The sequence below is a fragment of the Mycteria americana genome, chromosome 3 (assembly GCF_035582795.1).
Source record: "Mycteria americana isolate JAX WOST 10 ecotype Jacksonville Zoo and Gardens chromosome 3, USCA_MyAme_1.0, whole genome shotgun sequence".
Classification (NCBI taxonomy): domain Eukaryota; kingdom Metazoa; phylum Chordata; class Aves; order Ciconiiformes; family Ciconiidae; genus Mycteria; species Mycteria americana.
The window spans coordinates 87,296,982-87,317,250 of NC_134367.1; the positions used below are offsets into that span (position 1 = coordinate 87,296,982).

General features: G+C 37.3%; 2 protein-coding genes across 6 annotated transcripts in view; one reads left to right on the forward strand and one right to left on the reverse strand.

Moving 5' to 3' along the window:
• FMN2 (formin 2) overlaps positions 1-19,819 on the forward strand; it is a 165,287-nt gene extending 145,468 nt beyond the window's left edge. For 2 of the 3 annotated variants that reach the window (XM_075495975.1, XM_075495977.1), the window contains 3 exons: positions 1,243-1,392; positions 16,514-16,595; positions 17,972-19,819. In XM_075495975.1, the coding sequence (XP_075352090.1) occupies positions 1,243-1,392; positions 16,514-16,595; positions 17,972-17,998 (259 nt within the window). In that variant the 3' untranslated portion in view covers positions 17,999-19,819. The remainder of the gene's footprint in view (positions 1-1,242; positions 1,393-16,513; positions 16,596-17,971) is intronic. The other variant, XR_012774784.1, reaches the window with a different exon arrangement.
• Positions 1-20,269, reverse strand: part of GREM2 (gremlin 2, DAN family BMP antagonist) — a 562,614-nt gene that overhangs the window by 499,117 nt on the left and 43,228 nt on the right. The gene's annotated exons all lie outside the window — the stretch shown is intronic.

The following is a 20,269-nucleotide window of genomic DNA, read 5'->3' on the forward strand; positions in this document are numbered from 1 at the left end:
ATTTTGTGAGATTGGCTCTTCTGAATGGTTGAATCTTTGTATGTTATTGTCACCATTAAATACTTTAAATTATAACTACTATTGCTTTAATAGTTGTAACTCTATCTCCAGTTACAGTAGTCCATGAATGAAGATGCAAATTCCGTGACTAAAATGACATTTGTATCCATTTAACTGGAATTGCGTTTTTTCCCCATAATTAAACTGATTAAAACTGTGATGTGCGTTTCATGGAAAATTATCATAGGAGTCAATGAGTAGTAATAGATCAGTGAGCAAAGCATCTACAATTATATTTCAAGCGACAGCTTTCCACAGAATTTTTCATAGAATAACCAATTCTCCCGAGGCTTCCATGTTGAGCTTCAGATGAGAAAAATGTTCTTAAAAGCTCCAGTATTTACAAAACATTAAGTCAAAAAATAAAATGGAATAATAGTTAATCAAGCAATTAATTCTTGAAAGAATTCTTCTGTAGCTTCCTAGAACATTCTTACATGTTTTTAAATTTGAAATAAAATAGAAGCAATTCAAACTCAGAAATTTGTTCAATTTAATTGCAGTCACAGTCCTCACTCAGTGTTGGAAATATGACCTTTGCATTTCAGCAGCAGTTCTCACTTGAGGTGTAGCTTTTGTGTTTAATACACTACTTTACTTTTGCTGTGCTCAGAAGGGGTTGCTGGGTTGTTCTGGTAGAGTCATAACGGGCACCTGTTTTCTAGCACAGTTGCTCCTGGCCCAGTTTTCTGTTGCGTCATTTCTTGTTTAGTACACAGCAGGTTTGAGTTTTAACATTTCTGTGTAGGCTTCAATCTAAGCTATCTACCCTATTGTGTTGTAGTATAGATCTAACAGAACTTGAAGAACTCTGTTTACAGTCCTTTATAGGCTTTGACTCTTGTTTTGAAAACAGCTTTAAACACAACAGAAAAGCAGTATATGGTCAAGTGTGGATTTGCAGGGCTGTGGACAGTGAGTTCATTTTAGCTTTTGAAATGGAAAATACTTTGGTCGAAAACAGAACCTATGATAAATGCCAGATCCCAACTTTGCTGAAGAATCATCTTATATTGTGTATCTACTTTATATGAAGAGCTCAGAACTGTTATGTTTTTATATTCTTTTATTTTAGATCTGCTACCAAGATTAATTAAGTACTATGTCACTGTTAAGTAAGAAAAAAAATTTTTTTGCATCTGTGGGTACTGAAACATTTGCCGTTTTTGCTTTCTTTGACAGCTTTTTGGAAACTGCAGCCTACTTCTGTATGAAACCAAAAATGGGAGAGAAAGAGGTGTCCCCACATTCTTTCTTCAGTATTTGGCATGAATTCAGTTCTGACTTCAAAGACTTCTGGAAGAAGGAAAACAAACTTATTCTTCAAGAAAGGTACATTTGTTTGTTTGTTCAAAGGCTTTTCTCAGAGAATGTTATTGGGAGCAATTGCACAGAAACCAGTCAGCCTCACTTCATTAGCACGCAACGTACTGAATGCCTTTTGGAGTTTTCTCAGTCTTTTTTTTAACAGATTCCACCACCACCCCACCCCACCCCCCCCCAAAATTGTCATAATTTTTGAATGGGACATTAATATCAATTTGTGCTAAAGTTTTTCAGTTTTTCTGAACAATGCTTTTGGCAGAGCATGTAACTGCTATGCCACTATGAATCCAAGGTATGGGAGACTTGTTTCAGGCCTGCAAGTTGATTAAAGATTTCCCAATAGCATATTTAGTGAAAACAAGTCAAGGCATCAAGATATGACATGTTGTAAATATTTATCCAATTAAGTTGGGAAAAAGGAAGGGAAGCAGGAAGACAGAAGGAAAAAGTCAGTTGACCCTACGTTAAGAAAAGACTCAGACTGAGCCATATATTGCAAATCACAGCCCATGGACATGAGCACGTGTGGTATATATGGCATAAAGAAATGAGGCAGTAGTTTTGAAAAATTAGCCATACTGTTTGGTCCGTGTATTAGAAGAGCTATGAAGTTTGCTTTCATCTGCATGCAGATTTTGCATTGTGGTGACCCTTTGTTTATAAAAATTATGCCAAGAATTAATCAGTTGTTTAAAAAGTAATAAATGCCATATAAGGACAAATTAAAGAAATATAATTATGAAAACTGTAAACACTGCTAACTACATCTGTTAGCAACTTGAGTGACCTCGGTATACAGGTAATGAAGCTACCTCTGAGCCTTACCATTAACAGGGTTGAAGCTTTATGTTCATTAAATGATTGATATCAGTCCATTTTCAGGTAAATTGACAAGAACAGGCCACTTTGTCAAGAGTACTCACCCTATGTAATTGTCACACACATCAGAATACTGGTTCAGGAAGTTGTTGAAAACTTTCCTTAGGCAGCTATATAATCAATGTTGCATATACCATATATGTTTAGTGTAAGTGGATACATATTGGAGCAAGCAGTCTCATAGTTAAGAAGAGTGGATTCTGCTCCTATTGCAAGAGTGTGGTGCAAATGTTAGCACAGTACAGCAGCTCTCCAGGGATCTGTTTCATTTTATTGACTGTCTGACTTAATTTTATGTAATTAAGTATATCTCTTTGGAATTGAGTTGACAGTTAAATACTATCTTTGGTTTCCTATTCAGGGATTTAGTAACTTAATACAGGTTAATTTAATCTTGTGTTTTTTATAGAACAGGATTTAAGAAAAATGTTCTTTCATTTCCAAAATACTAGGCTATTTTTCTAAAAACAAACAAACAAAAATCCTCCAGAGAGTTCTCGCTGCAAAATATTTTTCTTTAAAAGACATTAACTAAATAAGCACAAAACCTTTTCCTCCTATTTTTCTTATATATCTAAAGCTTAAGAGAAGAATGGGATTGCGATACAATCATTTAATTCTCCTTCGTTTCAATGTATGTGTATGCTAAGAGCATGTGTTGAAGCAGCAGAGAAAAAAAGTGGCTGCCAGCTGGTCCCTTCTAGGACAAGGGTGTTTTTAGCCTGAAAGGAACTGACCATGTATAACCTACAGAATGGCTCTAGGTGCAGGATGTGACAGGGAAGGGAAAGGACAGCGAGAAAGGGCCTGCAGTGGGAGAGGAAACTGGGAGATCCCTAGGAAGAACGGCCAAGAGACCCAAACCCAGACTCGGAGCTGATGGGATGAAGGAGACTTTCCCAGGGGGACAGACAGGACTGCGTAACTGCAGTCCAGGAAGTCACTGAGATTAAGACTGAAAATGATCCATCCTGAAAACCACAGGTAGATTTTTGTTGTGAATTTTAATCTTTACCTGTCTCATCAAATTTAAATCTTCCTCTCTATTTTGTTTGTTCAGCTGAGGCAGGGTTTAGACTTTGGAAATCTTTGATGTCTCGGTTTGTGCTCACCTCTCAGAAAAGTTTGGCACAGTGCTGGTTCAGGTCTGGCAATGTCAAGCTCTCTTCATTGTCCTTTAGGCATTAAAGTATTTTGGTAAAATTGGCAGTAAGAAGAACAATTTTCCAAGTATGACAAATTATTTTCCCAAAAATGAAGAATCTTGTTTGGTAAAACAACTGTCTTCTCAAAGCCTTTACACAGAAAATATTTTGCCTCCGATCATAGTTCAACCTGATATCTGAAGTTGTCCTTCAGGCTTTTTTTTCTTGATTTTACATTTCCACTTTTCTTAGTGAAAGACAAGATGCTGTGATGTGAAGGTGTCTTGGTATTGAGAAGTCAAAGGAGTAAAATCTTGATGAAAAAAATAAGTGTTGCCCAAAGGTGTAAGAATGTACAACATGATGGTTTTCAAAATCTCAGCTTAGATCGACAGATCCGTAGGTGACAGAAATCTGAAATCTGCCTATTGCCACCGAAATAAAAATTATTATTTGAAGAAACTAGATTTTCCTCTTTAGCTGATGTTCTTGGAAGTTTTTCTGCTGCTAAAGTTGAAGAGCAGGCTAGAACATTAATGGTCAAAGTAACTTTCTGCAGTTTTTCATTGGCGGCAAAATCAAGTGACAGATACAGTGAGGCTTTTCTTTTTAAAGTATTGCAGTATGCCACCTTTTGTGAATTATTCACCAGGCTGCTGCCTCATGAAGCATACTTTAATTATTATAATTATTTATAAAATGTATAACTTTATTCCTTTTTCTTTTTTTAGTTTGATCATCATTCTTTCTCACCCCTGGCTGGTTTGGGGTTTTTTTGCCTCTTCTCTCCCCACTTTAGTGTTTAGTTTAATAAACTTTTATGCTGTGAGCAACGTTTCTTGGATATTTTATATCCCAGTTTCCATATGGACTGTTAATAGAGGCTGTTCCTTATTTAGTCTCTGCAAATATGAGTCACACTGTTTTACAATAATTTACCCAAAGGCTTTTCATAGATGGTATTTCCTAAGGTGGTACTACTTTTTGTTACTGATAGATTAAAAGTGTATGTTTTAAAGAAAGCAGTCAGCCAGTTCTTATTTTAAACACTTTTCACTTGGCATTTCAACTTGTATATTGCTTTGCCAGGCATTTATATGCAAAAGATAAACATTGAAGTGTCAGACTTTGTATTTCCTTGAAAGAAGATGAAAAAAAAAAGGGAAGAAAAATGGTGCAAGGTTAAAAACAAATTATTTTTTCTGAAGTTTTCTACTGCCTTCACTCAGTTCTCTCACTTGAAATAAAGCAGAACTGGAAAATACCAGCTGTAGAGAAAATTATGCATGATAAACTGTTAAATACAGTAGCAATAAAAAGAAAAATGCACCTGAAAATTACAGTGAAAGCATAGGTCTGCCAAAAGGTTTTCTGAACAGTACTATTTTTTTTGTGGTCATGCTGCAGTCAAGGATAACTGGAGCATTCCAATAGAAACTGTTATCTGGGTAATTTATAAAGTCCTTAAAAATATTTTGTGGAGGTCAAAATTTCTGATGCTATGTCTATCCTAAAGATGTATCCTTTTAAGTGAAAATTTTCAAAGTAATATAACTTCTTTCTGATTAAGCAACTTTGAAGAAAAAAAAAAAAAACCACAACCAAAAACCCCCAACCAAACAAAGGAAAGCCACAACCAAACTTAACAGGGCATGTTTTGAGTTTTTAAATGTTGTTGTTATCATTGTCCTTTCATTATATATTTAATGTGTCACTGGTAGTCTATGCTTTGCATTCGTACTTTGAAAACTCTAGAAAGGTAACTGTCAGTATAGCTTGCACTTTACATGTGATCAGCAAGAAAGCCAAGAAGAGCTCACATATTTTCCCTAATACTTTTTCAATGTTGTTTGAAAAAAAGAATATGATTTTGAACTGTTTTTCCTGTTTGAACTGATTTTCCTGTTCAGCATCCTCATTATCTATATATGTATTTCAGTTGCTGCATACCCTCAGATGCATGTTGCTCTCTGAATACGTATTTTCAGATAATGCACAGCTGCAGTGACAGCTATGCAAAAGTCTCACCTTCTTAGGAAAACTCTTAGGGGATCATACCACCAATCTTCAAATGCCCTTTTTTCTCCTGAGCGAGAACAAGTGTCTCGTACAAACTGACTTATAAATATATTAACTCTTTTCTCATTAATCTCCATCTTTTTTTCACCCCCACCCTGGTTTCTTTATATTTCCGAGGTAGAAATATTCAATGTTAAGTGCGTTGTTCCAGTCTAGTACTTCTGTGAGAGCAAGAAGTATTTTAATTTTTCTTGACATCCACCGAAGGCCTACAGAACTGTTGCCCAGACCCTACCACTTTTCTAGGAATCAGGAAAAGATAGCCTGTCCTAGGAATGAAAAGATAAAAGAGCTCATGAGGCAACACCTAATATAACCCTACAGAGGGAAGTCTTGAAAAGTTATGATAAATTTGAGAAACATAAAAAAAAAAGTTAAGCAACTGCTGGATAGGGCAATCAAATATGGAATTTGCGAACCCTTGGTAGGAAAAAATACAATTGTTTATCAGAAAATCTCATATTGGTGTGGACAGCAATGATCCATCTTTAGGACTACAACTTCATCTTTCCTTTACGGCCATGAAATACACCCTGGCTCATTACAGTAACAAAAAGCAGTCAGTCCTTTAAGAACTTTTATGTTTTAAGGAAAAGTTCTGTTGCTGTCAAAGGTTAATATCAAGGCCATTATGCCTTAGATGCCAGTTCAGATCTTACTAGAAACAGGTCAACAATAAGGCAGAAACATGTTTGCAGGGCCACAGTTCCCCCTTCCCTTTCTCTGGGTGCAAGTGAGGTACTGACACTCATTTGTCCACTCCAGCTCTGGACATGTTTCCGTTTCTTCCGAGTGTTTGCTGTTCCAGAGGGCCCGTGCAACCTTGCAAAGATTTACCTAAACAGGGGAAAGAAAGTTGTCTTTCTAGACTGGGGTGGGGGAGAGAGAAAAAGGGACAGATATAGGTGCCCTCTAAGTGTGTACACAAGTTATATAGTGCTCATAAGCTCAGTCTGGCCCTTGCCTTTATGAAGAGGCATGTCACTGAACAGAGACTGACTGTGTCAGGGATGCCAGCAGAGGAGAGTTCATAAGCAGGATCAACATGATGGTAAAATTCTGTAAGTCCCTGATATGTTGCATCACACTAAGCTTGAGAATTTCTTTTGGCTAACTTTATTCAACCCTTTAACTCCCATGATAAATCTTTGACACATTAAAAGTAATCTATAAACTCAAAAAAATGCACTCTTCTCTCAAATGTAAAAGTTGCCCGTTCCCGTAAGAATAGCAGTTAAGCTGGCACCTGGCGTGTCACACTGTGTATATCTAGATGAAAGGGAGATTCCTGGCCAGCATGTCTCCACAGCTCATTGATCTCCCTCTGCAGAAAGACTGGTATGTCTCCCTACAGACTCCTCGGCAGGATGATTTAAAACTTGCTGTTGAGCAATTTAAAGTCTGGCATTGGATATCTGTACGTTGCACAGTGAGGAGCGTATTGGTAAGCTGCCACTTCTGCTTGCAGAGGAGGGCATTAAATCCCATAGCACGAGCAATGTCCTCTCAGAGTAATTTAAGGGATATTTTGTTAACGCTTATAATAGGAACCAGTGAGTCAGACTTGAGAGTGAGAAATTGGGGGACATGGGAATATGCACTTGCAAAGAAATGTGGAGATGGAAGGAAAGAGAAGAAAAATGTATATGGAGTGGCAACATGAGAGGGAAATGATGAAAAGGTGGAGTATGCTTAGTGGGGTCACATTTTGCTTGGCATGCTGTTGTGATGCCAACTGAAAGCTCCAAGCGTTATGTTAGTAAGTAGTTACGGGTAGATACATTTTCTGACTTGGGAACTTTAATCTCAATGTCCTTATTGCTCTCTAATCAACTGAGTTGCGTGCTGGTAGGCTTGGTTTTACGACTCATAGTTATAATGACATTTCAAAACAGGATGCAGCTTACGTGACTTTCAATTGACTAATTAAAAGGATCTTCGGTTTTTGAGAGGATTTCAAAATTTTAACTTAAATAAAATAGCTTTCTGATCAGAAAATACTGTTACAGGCTTTGGAAAATCTACTTAAAAGAAGCCCAAACACACCAAAGATTCAGAAGCTAGGAACAGACCTTTGAGGCAGTGCCTCACAGAGAGACAATTTGCTGTCCAGCTGGGAGAGGTTGTTCAACTTCTCAGTACTTTTTTTTTTTTTCCTTCCTTGTGCGCTTTTGGCAATTAGTCCTTTTTTCAATGAAAACTGTCATTTTTTTGGTAAGGGGAGGAAAGCAGTAACTTCCATTTTTTAGCATTGCTTTCGAGGGAAAAGTTTGTGAAAAATAAAAGCATTTGGAGATAAGTTTCTCAATCTGGATCTTTGGTGGAAATTACTTTTAAATACCTTGGTTTAGCATTTTTAATGCATAATTTAATACTGTGTTTTGTAAGGCAGGAACAAATATTTCCATTTGCAACTGTAAGCCAACTGGTGCATACAAATAGTAAACTTGAACAAAGTGAAGGATCTAGTAAAAAAACTAATTCCAAATCTGTGATCTTTCCTAATTTTTGTGACTCGCATGAGGCCAGATTCCAGAATGCCCCCACATAAACAGCAGAAGGGCTTTTCAGCGGTCTCTTCTATATTTACCTGGTGATGCTGTTGTATCATGCTGGCACACAGTGTTGCATCCTAGTATGTGTGTTGCGCATAAAAGGAGATAGATACCAATCATCATCTCATAATGAAGTTTACAGCCATGAAAACAGGCTGCAATGTCAGACTGGGTGTGACAGCTTAGGGTATACCATGATTCCTACTATATAGTGATCTTTTCAGGTTTTTTAACCCTTTCCTGTTCACCACTTCTTAAAAAAAGAATTACATTTGCCTATGATAAAAATCAGCCCAGCATACTCAATAGATACTTGCATATTGGTGAAAAAAATGACACCAGTAAAAATTTTAAACAGAATTTTTGACAAGAGGTGCTACATTTGTCATATTTGTGTCGGTACTTGTGAAATGTTTTCATTCCCAGGCAAAGTGATTACTTTAGCATTTGAGGTGCAATAAAATATTGTAATGTTTTACAAATGAGCAGCATTTGTCATTAAAATATTAGTCCCCAAAAGTTTGAGATGCTCAAAAGGCTTAAAATCTATGGTAACGCAGACTGATCCTGAACTACTGAAGATGTTAGAGTCCTTGGTTACTGAGAGTTGTTATTAAACCAGTGCACGGAGTTGGCATAATAACGACAACATCCGTTAAGTGTAAGTGCATGGCTGTGTGCATGTTTTATGGTATCAGTACAGGGAATAGTCTAACATCAGGGGTTTTTTTTTGCACTTTTGGGAAGAGCCTTGCTGTGTCTGCAGTCATTTTGAGTCATTACATAATTATGAATGGACACCTTTTGATATCATTATTTTCACCTGATGCAGCAAAGTTGGAGGCCTCTTATTTTCCCACCTCCTGCACTGGAGATCTCTAATTCTGTGGCTCTCCAGCTGACTTCTACTTTTTTTTCTTTTCTCTCCAGTGACCTCTTCTAGTCACTCAATTCTCATCTTTGCTTGTACTGCCCATCTTGTAGCTATCAATTATCCAATGTAGTAGCCCCAGTATACTCAATGTAGCAACTCATCTGTCCAGGGAATGTCTCCATATCCTCTTTAAGATAGTCTCCTTCTCCATGTAGTCTGTTCACTGAGACTTTTCTCATTCTTTTTTTACACATTGTATTTTTTCCTTCTTTTACCCCATCTGCTGCTTAAAAATGTTTTACGGAAAACACATAGTTTCACATTTCCATTCACTCACGAGTTGCCTTTCTTCTGCTTGCTGATTATGTTACCAGTTTTACCTCACCTCCAGTCTTGTTCCCTTCCCTTATCATTTCCTGTTGAATTTCCTAACCAAATAGCCCAGAATGCAGCCAGCTTCTTTTGAGAGCAAGCTGGCTTCAGTTCCAAGAAAAACAATGGAAGGTGATGACCGTCTTTTCTTAGAGCAACCTTGATTTTCATACTCAAAGTCTGTAGGAAAGTGATTTCTATCTTGCCTGAAGATAGCCAGGTATAGCCTGAAATACTGGCCACTTTGACAAGAAAAAAAAAAATCAGAATTTGATGGCAGAAGTCAGGAAATGTATTTAAATGGGTATATGCATGTTTGCATTTTATTAGAATCATAGCGATCCTTAACAGTTTAATTTTTTACATCATTACGTTTTCAAGGTGAAATTTTCTTTAATGCTAAAGTTATCCTTTAAAACGTGTTTCAACACAGTATCCTTTTTTGTATTTATGCACATCTGTGTATCTCTGCACAGATAAGAGCAGAATCCCTAGATCACCGAGAATGATTGCCAGATAGAACTGAGTGAAACTGAATGCTTCTGAAGTGAAATTCTTTCAGAATATTTTGAAGTGTGCTGTGGATTACAGAAAGATTGTGCAAATGGGAAGGTCTCATTTTCATGTCAGTTGGCCTCAATTTCTGTTGGCCTTGAAGCCTTATTTTAGGCCTGTTTGACATGATGCACACTGAAGAAAATCTGAAATGTATTCCCCAAAGTCTAGTCTACACTGTTGACAGAGGAGGGATCTTATTCAGGGTCCTGCTACAGGTTAGTGTCTGTGTTAAGTGGCCAGATTAAAACATTTTAATCTATTTGTCCTTGGTCCTCTGAGCGAAAGTATGATTAATCATTGTGTCTTTCAGCCAGCCATTGTCTGCCTCGTGGTCCTTGAAGTAACCATGCAAGGAGCTGGCAGGGATGTCAAGATAGTCTAATACATAATCTCTTTGTTGGTAGGCAGAGGTTAGGTTTCATCAGTCAGTTTGATGGGACTAGGTACATTACAATGTGCTGCTTATCTGTATAAAGTCTTTGCAGTCAGTTACTGAATCATATCTATGTCATCACTTCAACCCTACTGGCGTGAAAGTAAAAGCTCTACATTTTTTAGTCTACTTTTATGTTGGGAATTGTAATTTTCCTTTCTGTTTTTTCGCTAAAGAGAAACTCCTTAGCAAAAAATCATTTCAATATTTTAGTAACTGGGTCAAAGAATAAAATATAGGCACACTGCTCTGGAAGAGTTTTCAAAGAAAGAGTTTTAAAGTTTTCTGCTCTTGAAGTCTTAAAGACGTCTGGCACTTGATATTTTTGCTGAGGATTTTTTAATTCGTTGTTATTTGTAAAGGTACTATTATTATTATAAACAAGTTATCTCCAACCCAGACAAACCTACATAAAATATTTTGGCAACACCCCTTTTATTTATCTGATAATAAGCACTTAGTAGTATAAAGAGTATTGGCCTCAGCTTTGTTTTCTGTTAAAAAAATACAGAATATCTGCAGAAAAATGTCTTTTGGGTTTCATGAACTATACTGGCAAACTGTAGAAGTAATGTCTGTCTGAGTTCACAGTGGAAGTTTTTGTGAGCAGCTCTACTACCTAAGGCATATAACCTTCCAGCTTCCTCACTGTGCTTACATTTGTCATGCCGTAGTGCTCTCTAGTGAAGTGTAAGGCTACCAAGTCTAGATGGAGCCAGTAGGAACTGAATCTGTCTGCCACGGATACTTCAGACAAAATTATTAATGTTTAGTGGCAGGAAAGTGGCTCCCCCCCCTCAATGGATTGAATGATGACAGAAAGTCTCTAAGCCTTGATAAGGTTGTGGCCAGGCTGGCTTTTGGTCTAGAAGGTAGATAAAGATACTCTGTCTTTTGGGTTTGTGAGGATGTCTGGTTTCTTTTTCCTGTGTGCGTGCCAAAGTGTAACTTGCCTATTCATCTTACAGACTGTCTTTAAACTTAATCATGGTTTGTATATGTTTGTCTCACGATAAATATGAGGTAGAAGGAGGTGAAAGTGCTGGAGAAGAGTTTTTATTATGATGGAAATAAGAAACTTTGTTACGGGTGACAATTATTAGACTCTCTGAATCTTATTAAGTAGCAGGTTTCTAGACCTTAATTCTTGGGCTCTGTACGTGACTGGCTGTTCATTCACTTGTAGATTTTTTTTTTTTTTTTTTTTAACTGATCCATGGATTGCCCACTGTTGTACATTCCCTACATGTTTTCTTATTGTTGGGGCTGTTTGGAAGTACATCCTTTCTGAAATAATGCAAGCAGTGCTTTAGCTAAATTTAATATTTAAGGAGACATATTTGTCCAGATTTGAGTTATGAATACTCTTACTAGGTATTTATAGAATCTGCCCTGGGCCTAATGTTGGGTCCACTGCTGTTAATACTTCTGCTTTTCAGATTACTATAGTGAGAGTTAAGGCACTCTTGAGTTGTCTAGGCTGAGAAGAATAGTTTTTGTAGGATTATGTTCTCATTAAGACAAAATCAAGAAATTATTTGGGAAAAGAAGAGGCAGAAAATGCTAAAGGGAATGCAGCTGATGTTATCTTTCCTATAAAACTGATACACTCACTTTTAAGCCAGAATTGACATGAGATGGGACAGGGGTTGATAGCAAATTAACAAAAGTCAGTTTACTGAAAGTGAGTGAGTTTGAGAAGCAGTTGAAAAGTATGAAGGGAGATAGTTTGACCATCGGTCTAGCAAAGAAGCTTAGCACGCTGTAAGCTTGCAAATTATTCCCATCACACTTACCAAGTTAACTGTACCACCTGGCTTCTTCAAGAGCACACCATGTCCCTTGTCACCTCCATCTTACTTACCCACTCTCAGATCATGCCTTGAGCATCTGTCCTGCTTCTGAGTATTTGGTTGTGCTAGAGAGAAATGGCTCTATAAAGGGACCAAACAGCCTCTATAACAGAAAGTATTAGTAGCGTAGAGTGAAATAGTTTAAGTAAAAACAGATCTTCAGAATAATAAATCAATCTATACACATGCCTGCCTTTGCCTAAGGGTCATAATTCTCAGGAACGGGGGAACACCCACCTTCCTCAGACTCTTTTTCCCAGTGGCAGCCTATCTTTCCACACAGGGCCTGACAATTGAATCTCCACTCCTTTCCTTGGAATGTCTTTTTAACTGTTTCATGCTCTTTGAGCTCTTTGTGCTCTGCATTGGCAAAGCAGCAGTGTCACTTTGGCCTGGATCCTGGAAGTATGTCATTGTCTGCAATTGCTTCCCCTTTTGTGATTGTTGGGAGGCTCACAGATTCACAGCTCTTGTGTCGTTTTCTCCAAATATCCTCTTCCCTCCTCCCAGTATTGAATTAGATCCATTAATTTCTTCATGAAACTCTAACAACTCACCATAGTTGAATAGTTAACCCATTTTTCCTGATATAACCACTAGAGTTCATACAATTTTTGCACCTTTTGGTCTTAGGTTATTATCTTGCACCTCCACGCTGATCAGGGTCTCACTGAAGTCAGTGGGAAGTAGTGCAGGAAAAGCCTGAGCAAGAGAAAGGTACGCAGGAATTTTCCACTGTGAGAAATATGACTTGAACCAGGCATGAGTTGATAGAAGCAAGGTGGGTTTGCCTAAATCTTGTTAGTTTCATGGATGGGAAGTTGAAGAATCATTCAAGGCCAGTAGAGAAAACCTAAGAATTTGACAAAAAATTGCCAGCGGCAATTAAAAGTTATTTTCCAACTCAATTAAGACTATTGCCCTTACTTCAAAGGTAACCTCTTTATCTGGTTTTCTAGATCTTGCAGCTTAAATGGTACTGATGTTCACATAACATCACATCCTTTTGCTCTTCCAGAAGGATTAGGTTATTTTAATTTTACATTTAATAAAATCCTAATTTAGTTGAATGATCAGTCTTCAGAAAATACACTTGCACACTGTAGAAATTGATACCCGTTCTGCTTGTTTATGATTTAGCACTGTGGAAGGCTAATGATTGCCTTTGTCTCTATGTTTCACCAGTCTGCCAACTTTTCTTTTATAGATACAGCTGTAGATTTATACAGTTGTCCATGCTTCCAGTTTTAACATGGTCATAAACTAAGCCTCCTAACAATGAGCCTTTGGTGTGCTATCTTTACATTTCTAAGGACATTTCTTGCTGAAGAAGCATACGTATAGGTCGTATTGGCTTCAGTGAGGCTCTGTCCAACCACTTGAATCTTCCTGCACAGAGAGCAGGATGGAGGCCAAGAGGCAGAGAGCTGTCCCAAACCCACACAGTGAGTCAGTGATATGGTTGGAACTGGAACTGAGTGGCTGCTAGCTCTCAGCTTTGTCTTAAGTGCATTAGGGAGTAATGCTTCTCATCTTCTGCATTCCCGTCGGTATGAATAAATAGGCTCAAACTCCAAGGAATTTCACAAAAGCTCCCAAAAACTTGAGGACCGCAACCATACTAGTGAGACCAGAACCTCTTACATAATCCTAGAAAAATGGGTAGCACAAGCTTAAGGTTGTCATTTATCAGTCTGGAGGTTGTGGATCATTTTTTCAAGCGCAATCTAAGGGACAGAGGAGTCCTGACTTCCTCCCTCAGGGTAGTGTTGCTGGTAGCATTTTGCTGTTTCAAGCGGAGACAGCCTTTCTCCAAATAGCTATTTCTCTAATAGAAGCAGAACATTTAGAGATGTTACACTGACAGTGACGCTTAACGGGACCTGCTTTTTAGAAAGTAACCCCTATCACTGTGTTATCAAGGGTTCCATTCCGTATGAGGATTTGTGTTTTGAATTAACGTGAGACCCACAGAGAGCTGTGCTGTCTTATGACCTGGTATGCTAGGCAAGCCGTGGGTAATCTATCCTGGAAGGGGGATATTTAGATGGGACAAAGTCTGGAACTAAAGATTCCCTGACATTTCCTGAGAATAACATCTGTATCTGTGTGAACTGGTTTGGTAAATATTTTTGTATGTTACATATGCTGTCATTTGCATGATGAGTAGTCTGAATACCTGCATATATTACATTGCTTCTATAGAACAGTCATTTTGATAACCTCAATAGTACTTGTACAGTGCCTGGGATTTGATACTAATTTACTCCAAAGTAACATTTCATTTTCTTATTTAAATGATGTCTACCAGTGAAGGGAGCCAGCTATAGTTGTATTTGCAAAAAAGGAAATTATATGATAGACTTGCTGTTTTATATCTGACTTCGTAAGAGTGGCTTTTGATGGGTTGGAATGTGTCTGACTGTTTGGAAAAGATCATGGGAAGATCAATGTCACAGATACTTTCCTCCTTCGGATGTAAGTAGACACGAAGCAGAAGAAAAGGTGGCGTTTTAGGAAAAAGAAAATGTCTTTGAATTTTACTGCATTCTGTATCATTCCCATAAGCTTCTATTTAAAGCTATCACCACATTTTGGCTGCCACTTTTACTGAATCTATTTAAATAAGTTTTAAAGGTGAATTACTTGGCTGTTTGACATTTTTGTCCTATATTACGCTGCAGCAATCTATCTGATTTGCAGTCGGATAGAAAGTGTTACAGCTTGAAAATAATAGGTTTCAAAGCCTTTTTTCCCCCCACCTGTGCACGTAAAGGTCTTCCTACATTAATAAAATATAAGGCGATCAAATGAAGAGAGCAGCTTGTTGGAAGTGCTGGAAAAGAACTGACGTTTAAATTAATTTTTGAAAGTATAAATTTGAAACTTATGAAAAGAACGAGGTGTGTCTGGTGAAGTTGGATAAAGGAGAGATGAATGCAAAGGCGGTTTTTTTAATGTGCTTAGCAGACCCAGCTGGAGTCTTATTTTCAAAATCTGGCCCTTACCACACACACAAAAAATATTTAAAAATAATAGTAACACAAAGTCTGATTCTCATATTGCCCTGTGTAGCCTCAGTGAAATAGCAGACATGCAAGTGGTCTGGAGATGAACCGCAAGGAACCAGCCAAGGATATATCACTTCTTCAGTATCATTTTACTGTTGTTTCTTTTTTTCACTGTTGGATAATGATGAAAAGGCAGAGTAAGTGCCATCTAAAGACTATATTGTTGGCAAGAGCAAGCCAGTATAGGATTTACATTTTTATTTTCTACTTTCTTATTCATAAATAATATTCTCATCTCATTAAAAAAAAAAATTACACATCTCTCACCATTTAATGCCATCATATAGAAAGGGTTTATGTAAGTCTTTGAAGCTCGGAGAATTCATAACATAAATCTGTATTATCAATGTTTCAGTAACCATGCGTGTTTGTAGGGTTGATCTACAAAATGAGTAAAAATGGTAAAGAAACATTTTACAGTGTGTCATTGAACCTACCAGACTGATTCTGGCAGGCTCCCAGTCTGAGTATAGCCCTCTGCCTTTCACAGTTTGTTCCATATCTGCGTGACAAAAAGGACGTTTATCTCAACAAAAATGTGGCATTTCACAAGGCCCTAATTAGGTACTGTTTGCCAAGTCAGGAAGCACTAAGAAGTGGACCCTCACTTCTGGAACCTGCTGCTCTCTTCACATCCAAGCAGCCCAAGTGCATTCATCCCCAGTGGTCACGTAAGCCTTGCTGCTCACCCTCAGCTTCGGAAGGAGAGATGTGCGCAGTGACATGCACCACCTTGGTTGTAAACGTCATGGTCCATGGCAATTTTCCATTTTTATTTTAAGTTAGAGAGTGAAGACTAGAAATTCAGGTTAAGCTATTTTGCCATTTTAAATACAAACAAAATTGGGTGAAAGGGAAGATAGCTTGGTGAGAAACTTTGTTTAAACTGTAGTTGCAGTACTGAGGTCAGGAATGGATGAAGAATGATTTTTAAACAGTCATAAAAAGAGCAGGAGCTTTCTTAGTAGTGTTTGGTATGAATGCTCTGAAAAGGTAAACCTCATGTCATCCAGTGTATTTTAAATCCTGATACATTTGAATCTTCAACTACAGTAAGTACTGATTGCTTTTGAAACTAGAACTGATTGTGTCATTGATTACGCCTGTCCTTGTAAGTGCCAGAGTCTGATGGTATGGCAACAACAGCCACAGAGTGCAAGTGCTATTTTGTGGAGCGTGCTAATGAAAATATGGGGAATGAAGTTATCTATTCATGTCCTCAGGCCTAAATTTGTAAGTTATATACTGCACTGTCTTTGGAAATGGTTTTGGTCTACAGGAATATTTATAAATTTTGTCTCTCTTCAGAGTTAAAGAAGCAGAGGAAGTCTGCAGGCAGAAAAAGGGGAAGTCGCTATACAATATAAGACCAAAACATGACTCCGGAATTGTAAGTAAAAATTGTAGCAATACTTCTGTTCCCACCACTCGTTCTACCTTTTTCTCTTTGCATTTTACAGGTATGTTATTCTTCATGTACTTTTTTGTTCTGTTTTTTTCTTAAATGTTTAACACTTTCATAAAAGGTGTTAGATTAACAAACTTGAATGCTGCCTATGAATATTACTCCACAAAATAGATGTAGTACAGGCAAGAGCAGCGTATTATTGCCCCACCCTGCCAATCTGTCTGCATCCCTGTCTTGATATGGGATGCACCTAGAAGGCAAAAAGGCAGTTCCAGTCTTCAAGCTTACTCAGTCTGTATTTGCTCTCTTTTCTACAATTACAAAATGTAAGGAAGAATTGTGATAGGGACACATTTTTCAAGTTAGATCCCTGTAGTGGGTTCTGTTCCACTCATCTGGGTTTGTTTGGAATAGAAACCCTAGAAAAAGAGAATACTGTGCTCTCACCATTCTGAAAAGAGATAAATAACTTTAATGATAGTAGAGGAGTAATTCTAGTCATTCAATGAAACTTTTCCACTATGATTGCTTAAGCATTGCTAGGATCATGACTGACTTTACAGAAAATGAATATTCCTCTACTGAAAAAATCTGGCACCTCACATTAAAATTATACCTGTAGCAACTGGCCATCAATTATATTTGTAAAATATTATAACAGAAGATTTTTTTCATGGGTCTGTGTTCCTGTCTGTCCCCCCCAGGCATGATTTAATTCTTTTGTGCTTTGTAGTCATCGATATGTTACTCTGACACATCCTTGAAATGAAGCAGGTGGTAATTTACTATATTCTAACTAACATAATCTGACACAGGAAGAAATAATATTGCATTTATTGTTTCTTTTTCTGAATATTTAGGGAGAGTTGGCTGTGGCTAGTACCGCAAGAAACAGCTTGGTTAGGAATGATAAACTAGATTATATTTTATCAATTGTATTTGAAACCAGATCAAGATGTTGTTTAAAAAAAAAAAAAAAAAACCTAACATTGATTTGGATTTCTCCATCTCACCTATATCTTGCCATATGTAAAGACACTGAGAGAGGTTTTTTTAAGAAATAAATATAGGCTTAATTATTCCTGTATCACTATCATTATTATTTGCACTGAAACTGGGGCTTTCAGTGTTACTGAAAATTTGATAGAGTGAAAAGGAAAGTAAACAAAAATTTCACAAGCAGTATGTAGCTGCAGTCTGCTTCAGTTCTAGCTTCAAAGGAAATTTATTTGTGAAGTCAATTCTACAGTAAGTATAATTAAACATTAGCCTATGTATTTCTGTGTTTTTCGTATTTGTGTGAGGTGGTTTTATGTATACTCAGTTTTCTGCCTTTTTTTGTTTATTTTATTTTTCAGAAAGCAAAGATAAGTATGAAAATCTGAGAGAAGAAAAGCAAAAGCCATTGTTACCTGGTTACCAAAACTCAACATGCCTGTGGGTGGGGAGTGAGGGGGAAGGAAACTACATCGTCCTGATCATTTGCTTTCTTGACCTTTTTGAATTTGCTTTTTGTTCTCTAGAGTTTTCCACCAATTGATGTGTTATTGTACTTTCATTGACAAATGTAATCACTTTAATGGAGTGCCCAGCAATAGACTAGGTATGGACTTGAAACACCTTCCCTGTACTCTGTATCTCCTTTGCCACTCAAAAATGATATGTTGTAAAGTGTATGGTATATTACAAATAGGCCAAGTCAGCATGCATAAAAAGCGGCATCTGCATTAGTTCTGAACATGCTGAAAATTGCATTAAGTTGAACTTCATAAGAATGCTACTCGATACAGTAAAACATTTCCATTCCTACTGGCAACATCTGTCTAACACAAATACTTCATGGCACTGCACTTAAATTAGGGAAAGAAATGTTACTCCTAGTGAATTGTTTGTATCCGTTTCATGTTGGCATTTGTAGTTTGTATTTTGAATCGTTAAGTGCTGTTTATACAGTATAATCAATGCTTTCCCAACTTGTTTGGTTGCCCTCCATGACTAAATATTTGTGGAACAAGATGTTTACTGTAACTATCTTTAAAATCGATAAGGCAGCATACTTTTACTTCATCTTTTGCCAGATAGTGAATGCCAGGTGGTACGGGGGTCAGAAATCCAGCATTAAAAAAAAGAAAAAGAAAAAAAAAAAGAGTAAGTGAAAAGCAGGAAAATACAGAAAAGCACAGAAGTATGATGGAGAGTATGAGAGAGATTTGGCTATTATAGTTTGTTAATATATAAAGCAGCTAATACTTTTACATGAACTTTAGAAGGTATAGTATAGTTTTAACTGCTGATCACTTGAGTCAGGCAGGCTTTTGGTCATATGTACATGACTTCCCTTTTGGAATTAGCTTTACAGTTAATTTAAAACTCCTTTAGAGAGCCATTAAAAGACACACATGGGGATTGACATTTATGGAAGACAGTAGCCAATTCTAGTGACAGAACATAGACTACCAAGTAATTGACATCCATTTCACACTTAACAGAACTGCAGACTTTTCCTCCAGGCTTTCAGTGTCCCTGACTAGGAGGTTAATGATTGAAATCTATGACTTAGGGCTTCCATTTTAGACCACATGCTTAATTCCTATTTGCAATCCAGAATTTACTGTATCAGTTTTGATCTGCTCAACCGATAACAACCCCTTCCTCCAGTCCTAATTTAAGAGCCCCAAACCAATCAGCCTGATAGATAACGTTTTTCTTTCAAAGCGCACTTTTCCTGAAAGCAGACTGTGTGTGCAACTGAATTGGATGCACATGCTCACAACCTCGGAGCCTGAAAGACACCGGGGTAAGGCAAAGGAGCTCTAACCTGCTGGGTTGGGTTATTCCCTGTCTAATCTAGCACATCAAGAGACATTCCTAGCTGTCCAGAGGCTTGTATACCCTACAGGGTGTCATAAAAGGAAGTGCGAAATATGACCTCAGGAATCTGTTGTTCTTCACATATACCAAGCACTAGAAAAGATGTTTTTTTCACTATGTGAAAAGCAAGTATCCTGTTGCTGACAAACCTATGTGAAAATCTGTACTTGTAATAATTTCTGGCAGGGATATAAATTACCAAGAACAGAGTTCTAAAATTTTGTGTTGATGGGAGTAACGTTACTATTTGGGGAAGTGAAAAGAAGAGATTATTTGCTGTTACAACTAACTTATGGAAAAAACTTTAAAAAATAAAGCTATTTTAATGGCACTGATTCAAATCCATGTTTGTATTTATGTAAACAATAGTCTTTTCCTCTTAACTTTGCTCCTAAGTGCAAGGATACAGTAGCATGTTTTCATTTGTAGCCTTCCTGTTCCTTCAGTACCTACAGTATGTATATTACTATACTAAATGAAATGATAGATCATCTAACAAAGATCACTATGTGCAATACTGTATTTAGTGTTTCTATTTCAATTTTTTTAGAATGTTAATTTATATGAAAATAAAAGGAATAATAATGAAATAACTGTCTTCTCTCTTCACTGTCAGGCTACGCTGTAGCTTGCTAGCAACACTTTGCTCCCTAAGCACCACATCTCATTCAGGCTCCTGTGATCAAGAAAAAACCTTTGTGAAGGGATCGGCAGAAACGAGGCTTCTCTTTCCCTGCCTTTTGGAAGCATAGTGACAGTAATTCCCAGTTATGTGGATATATTAC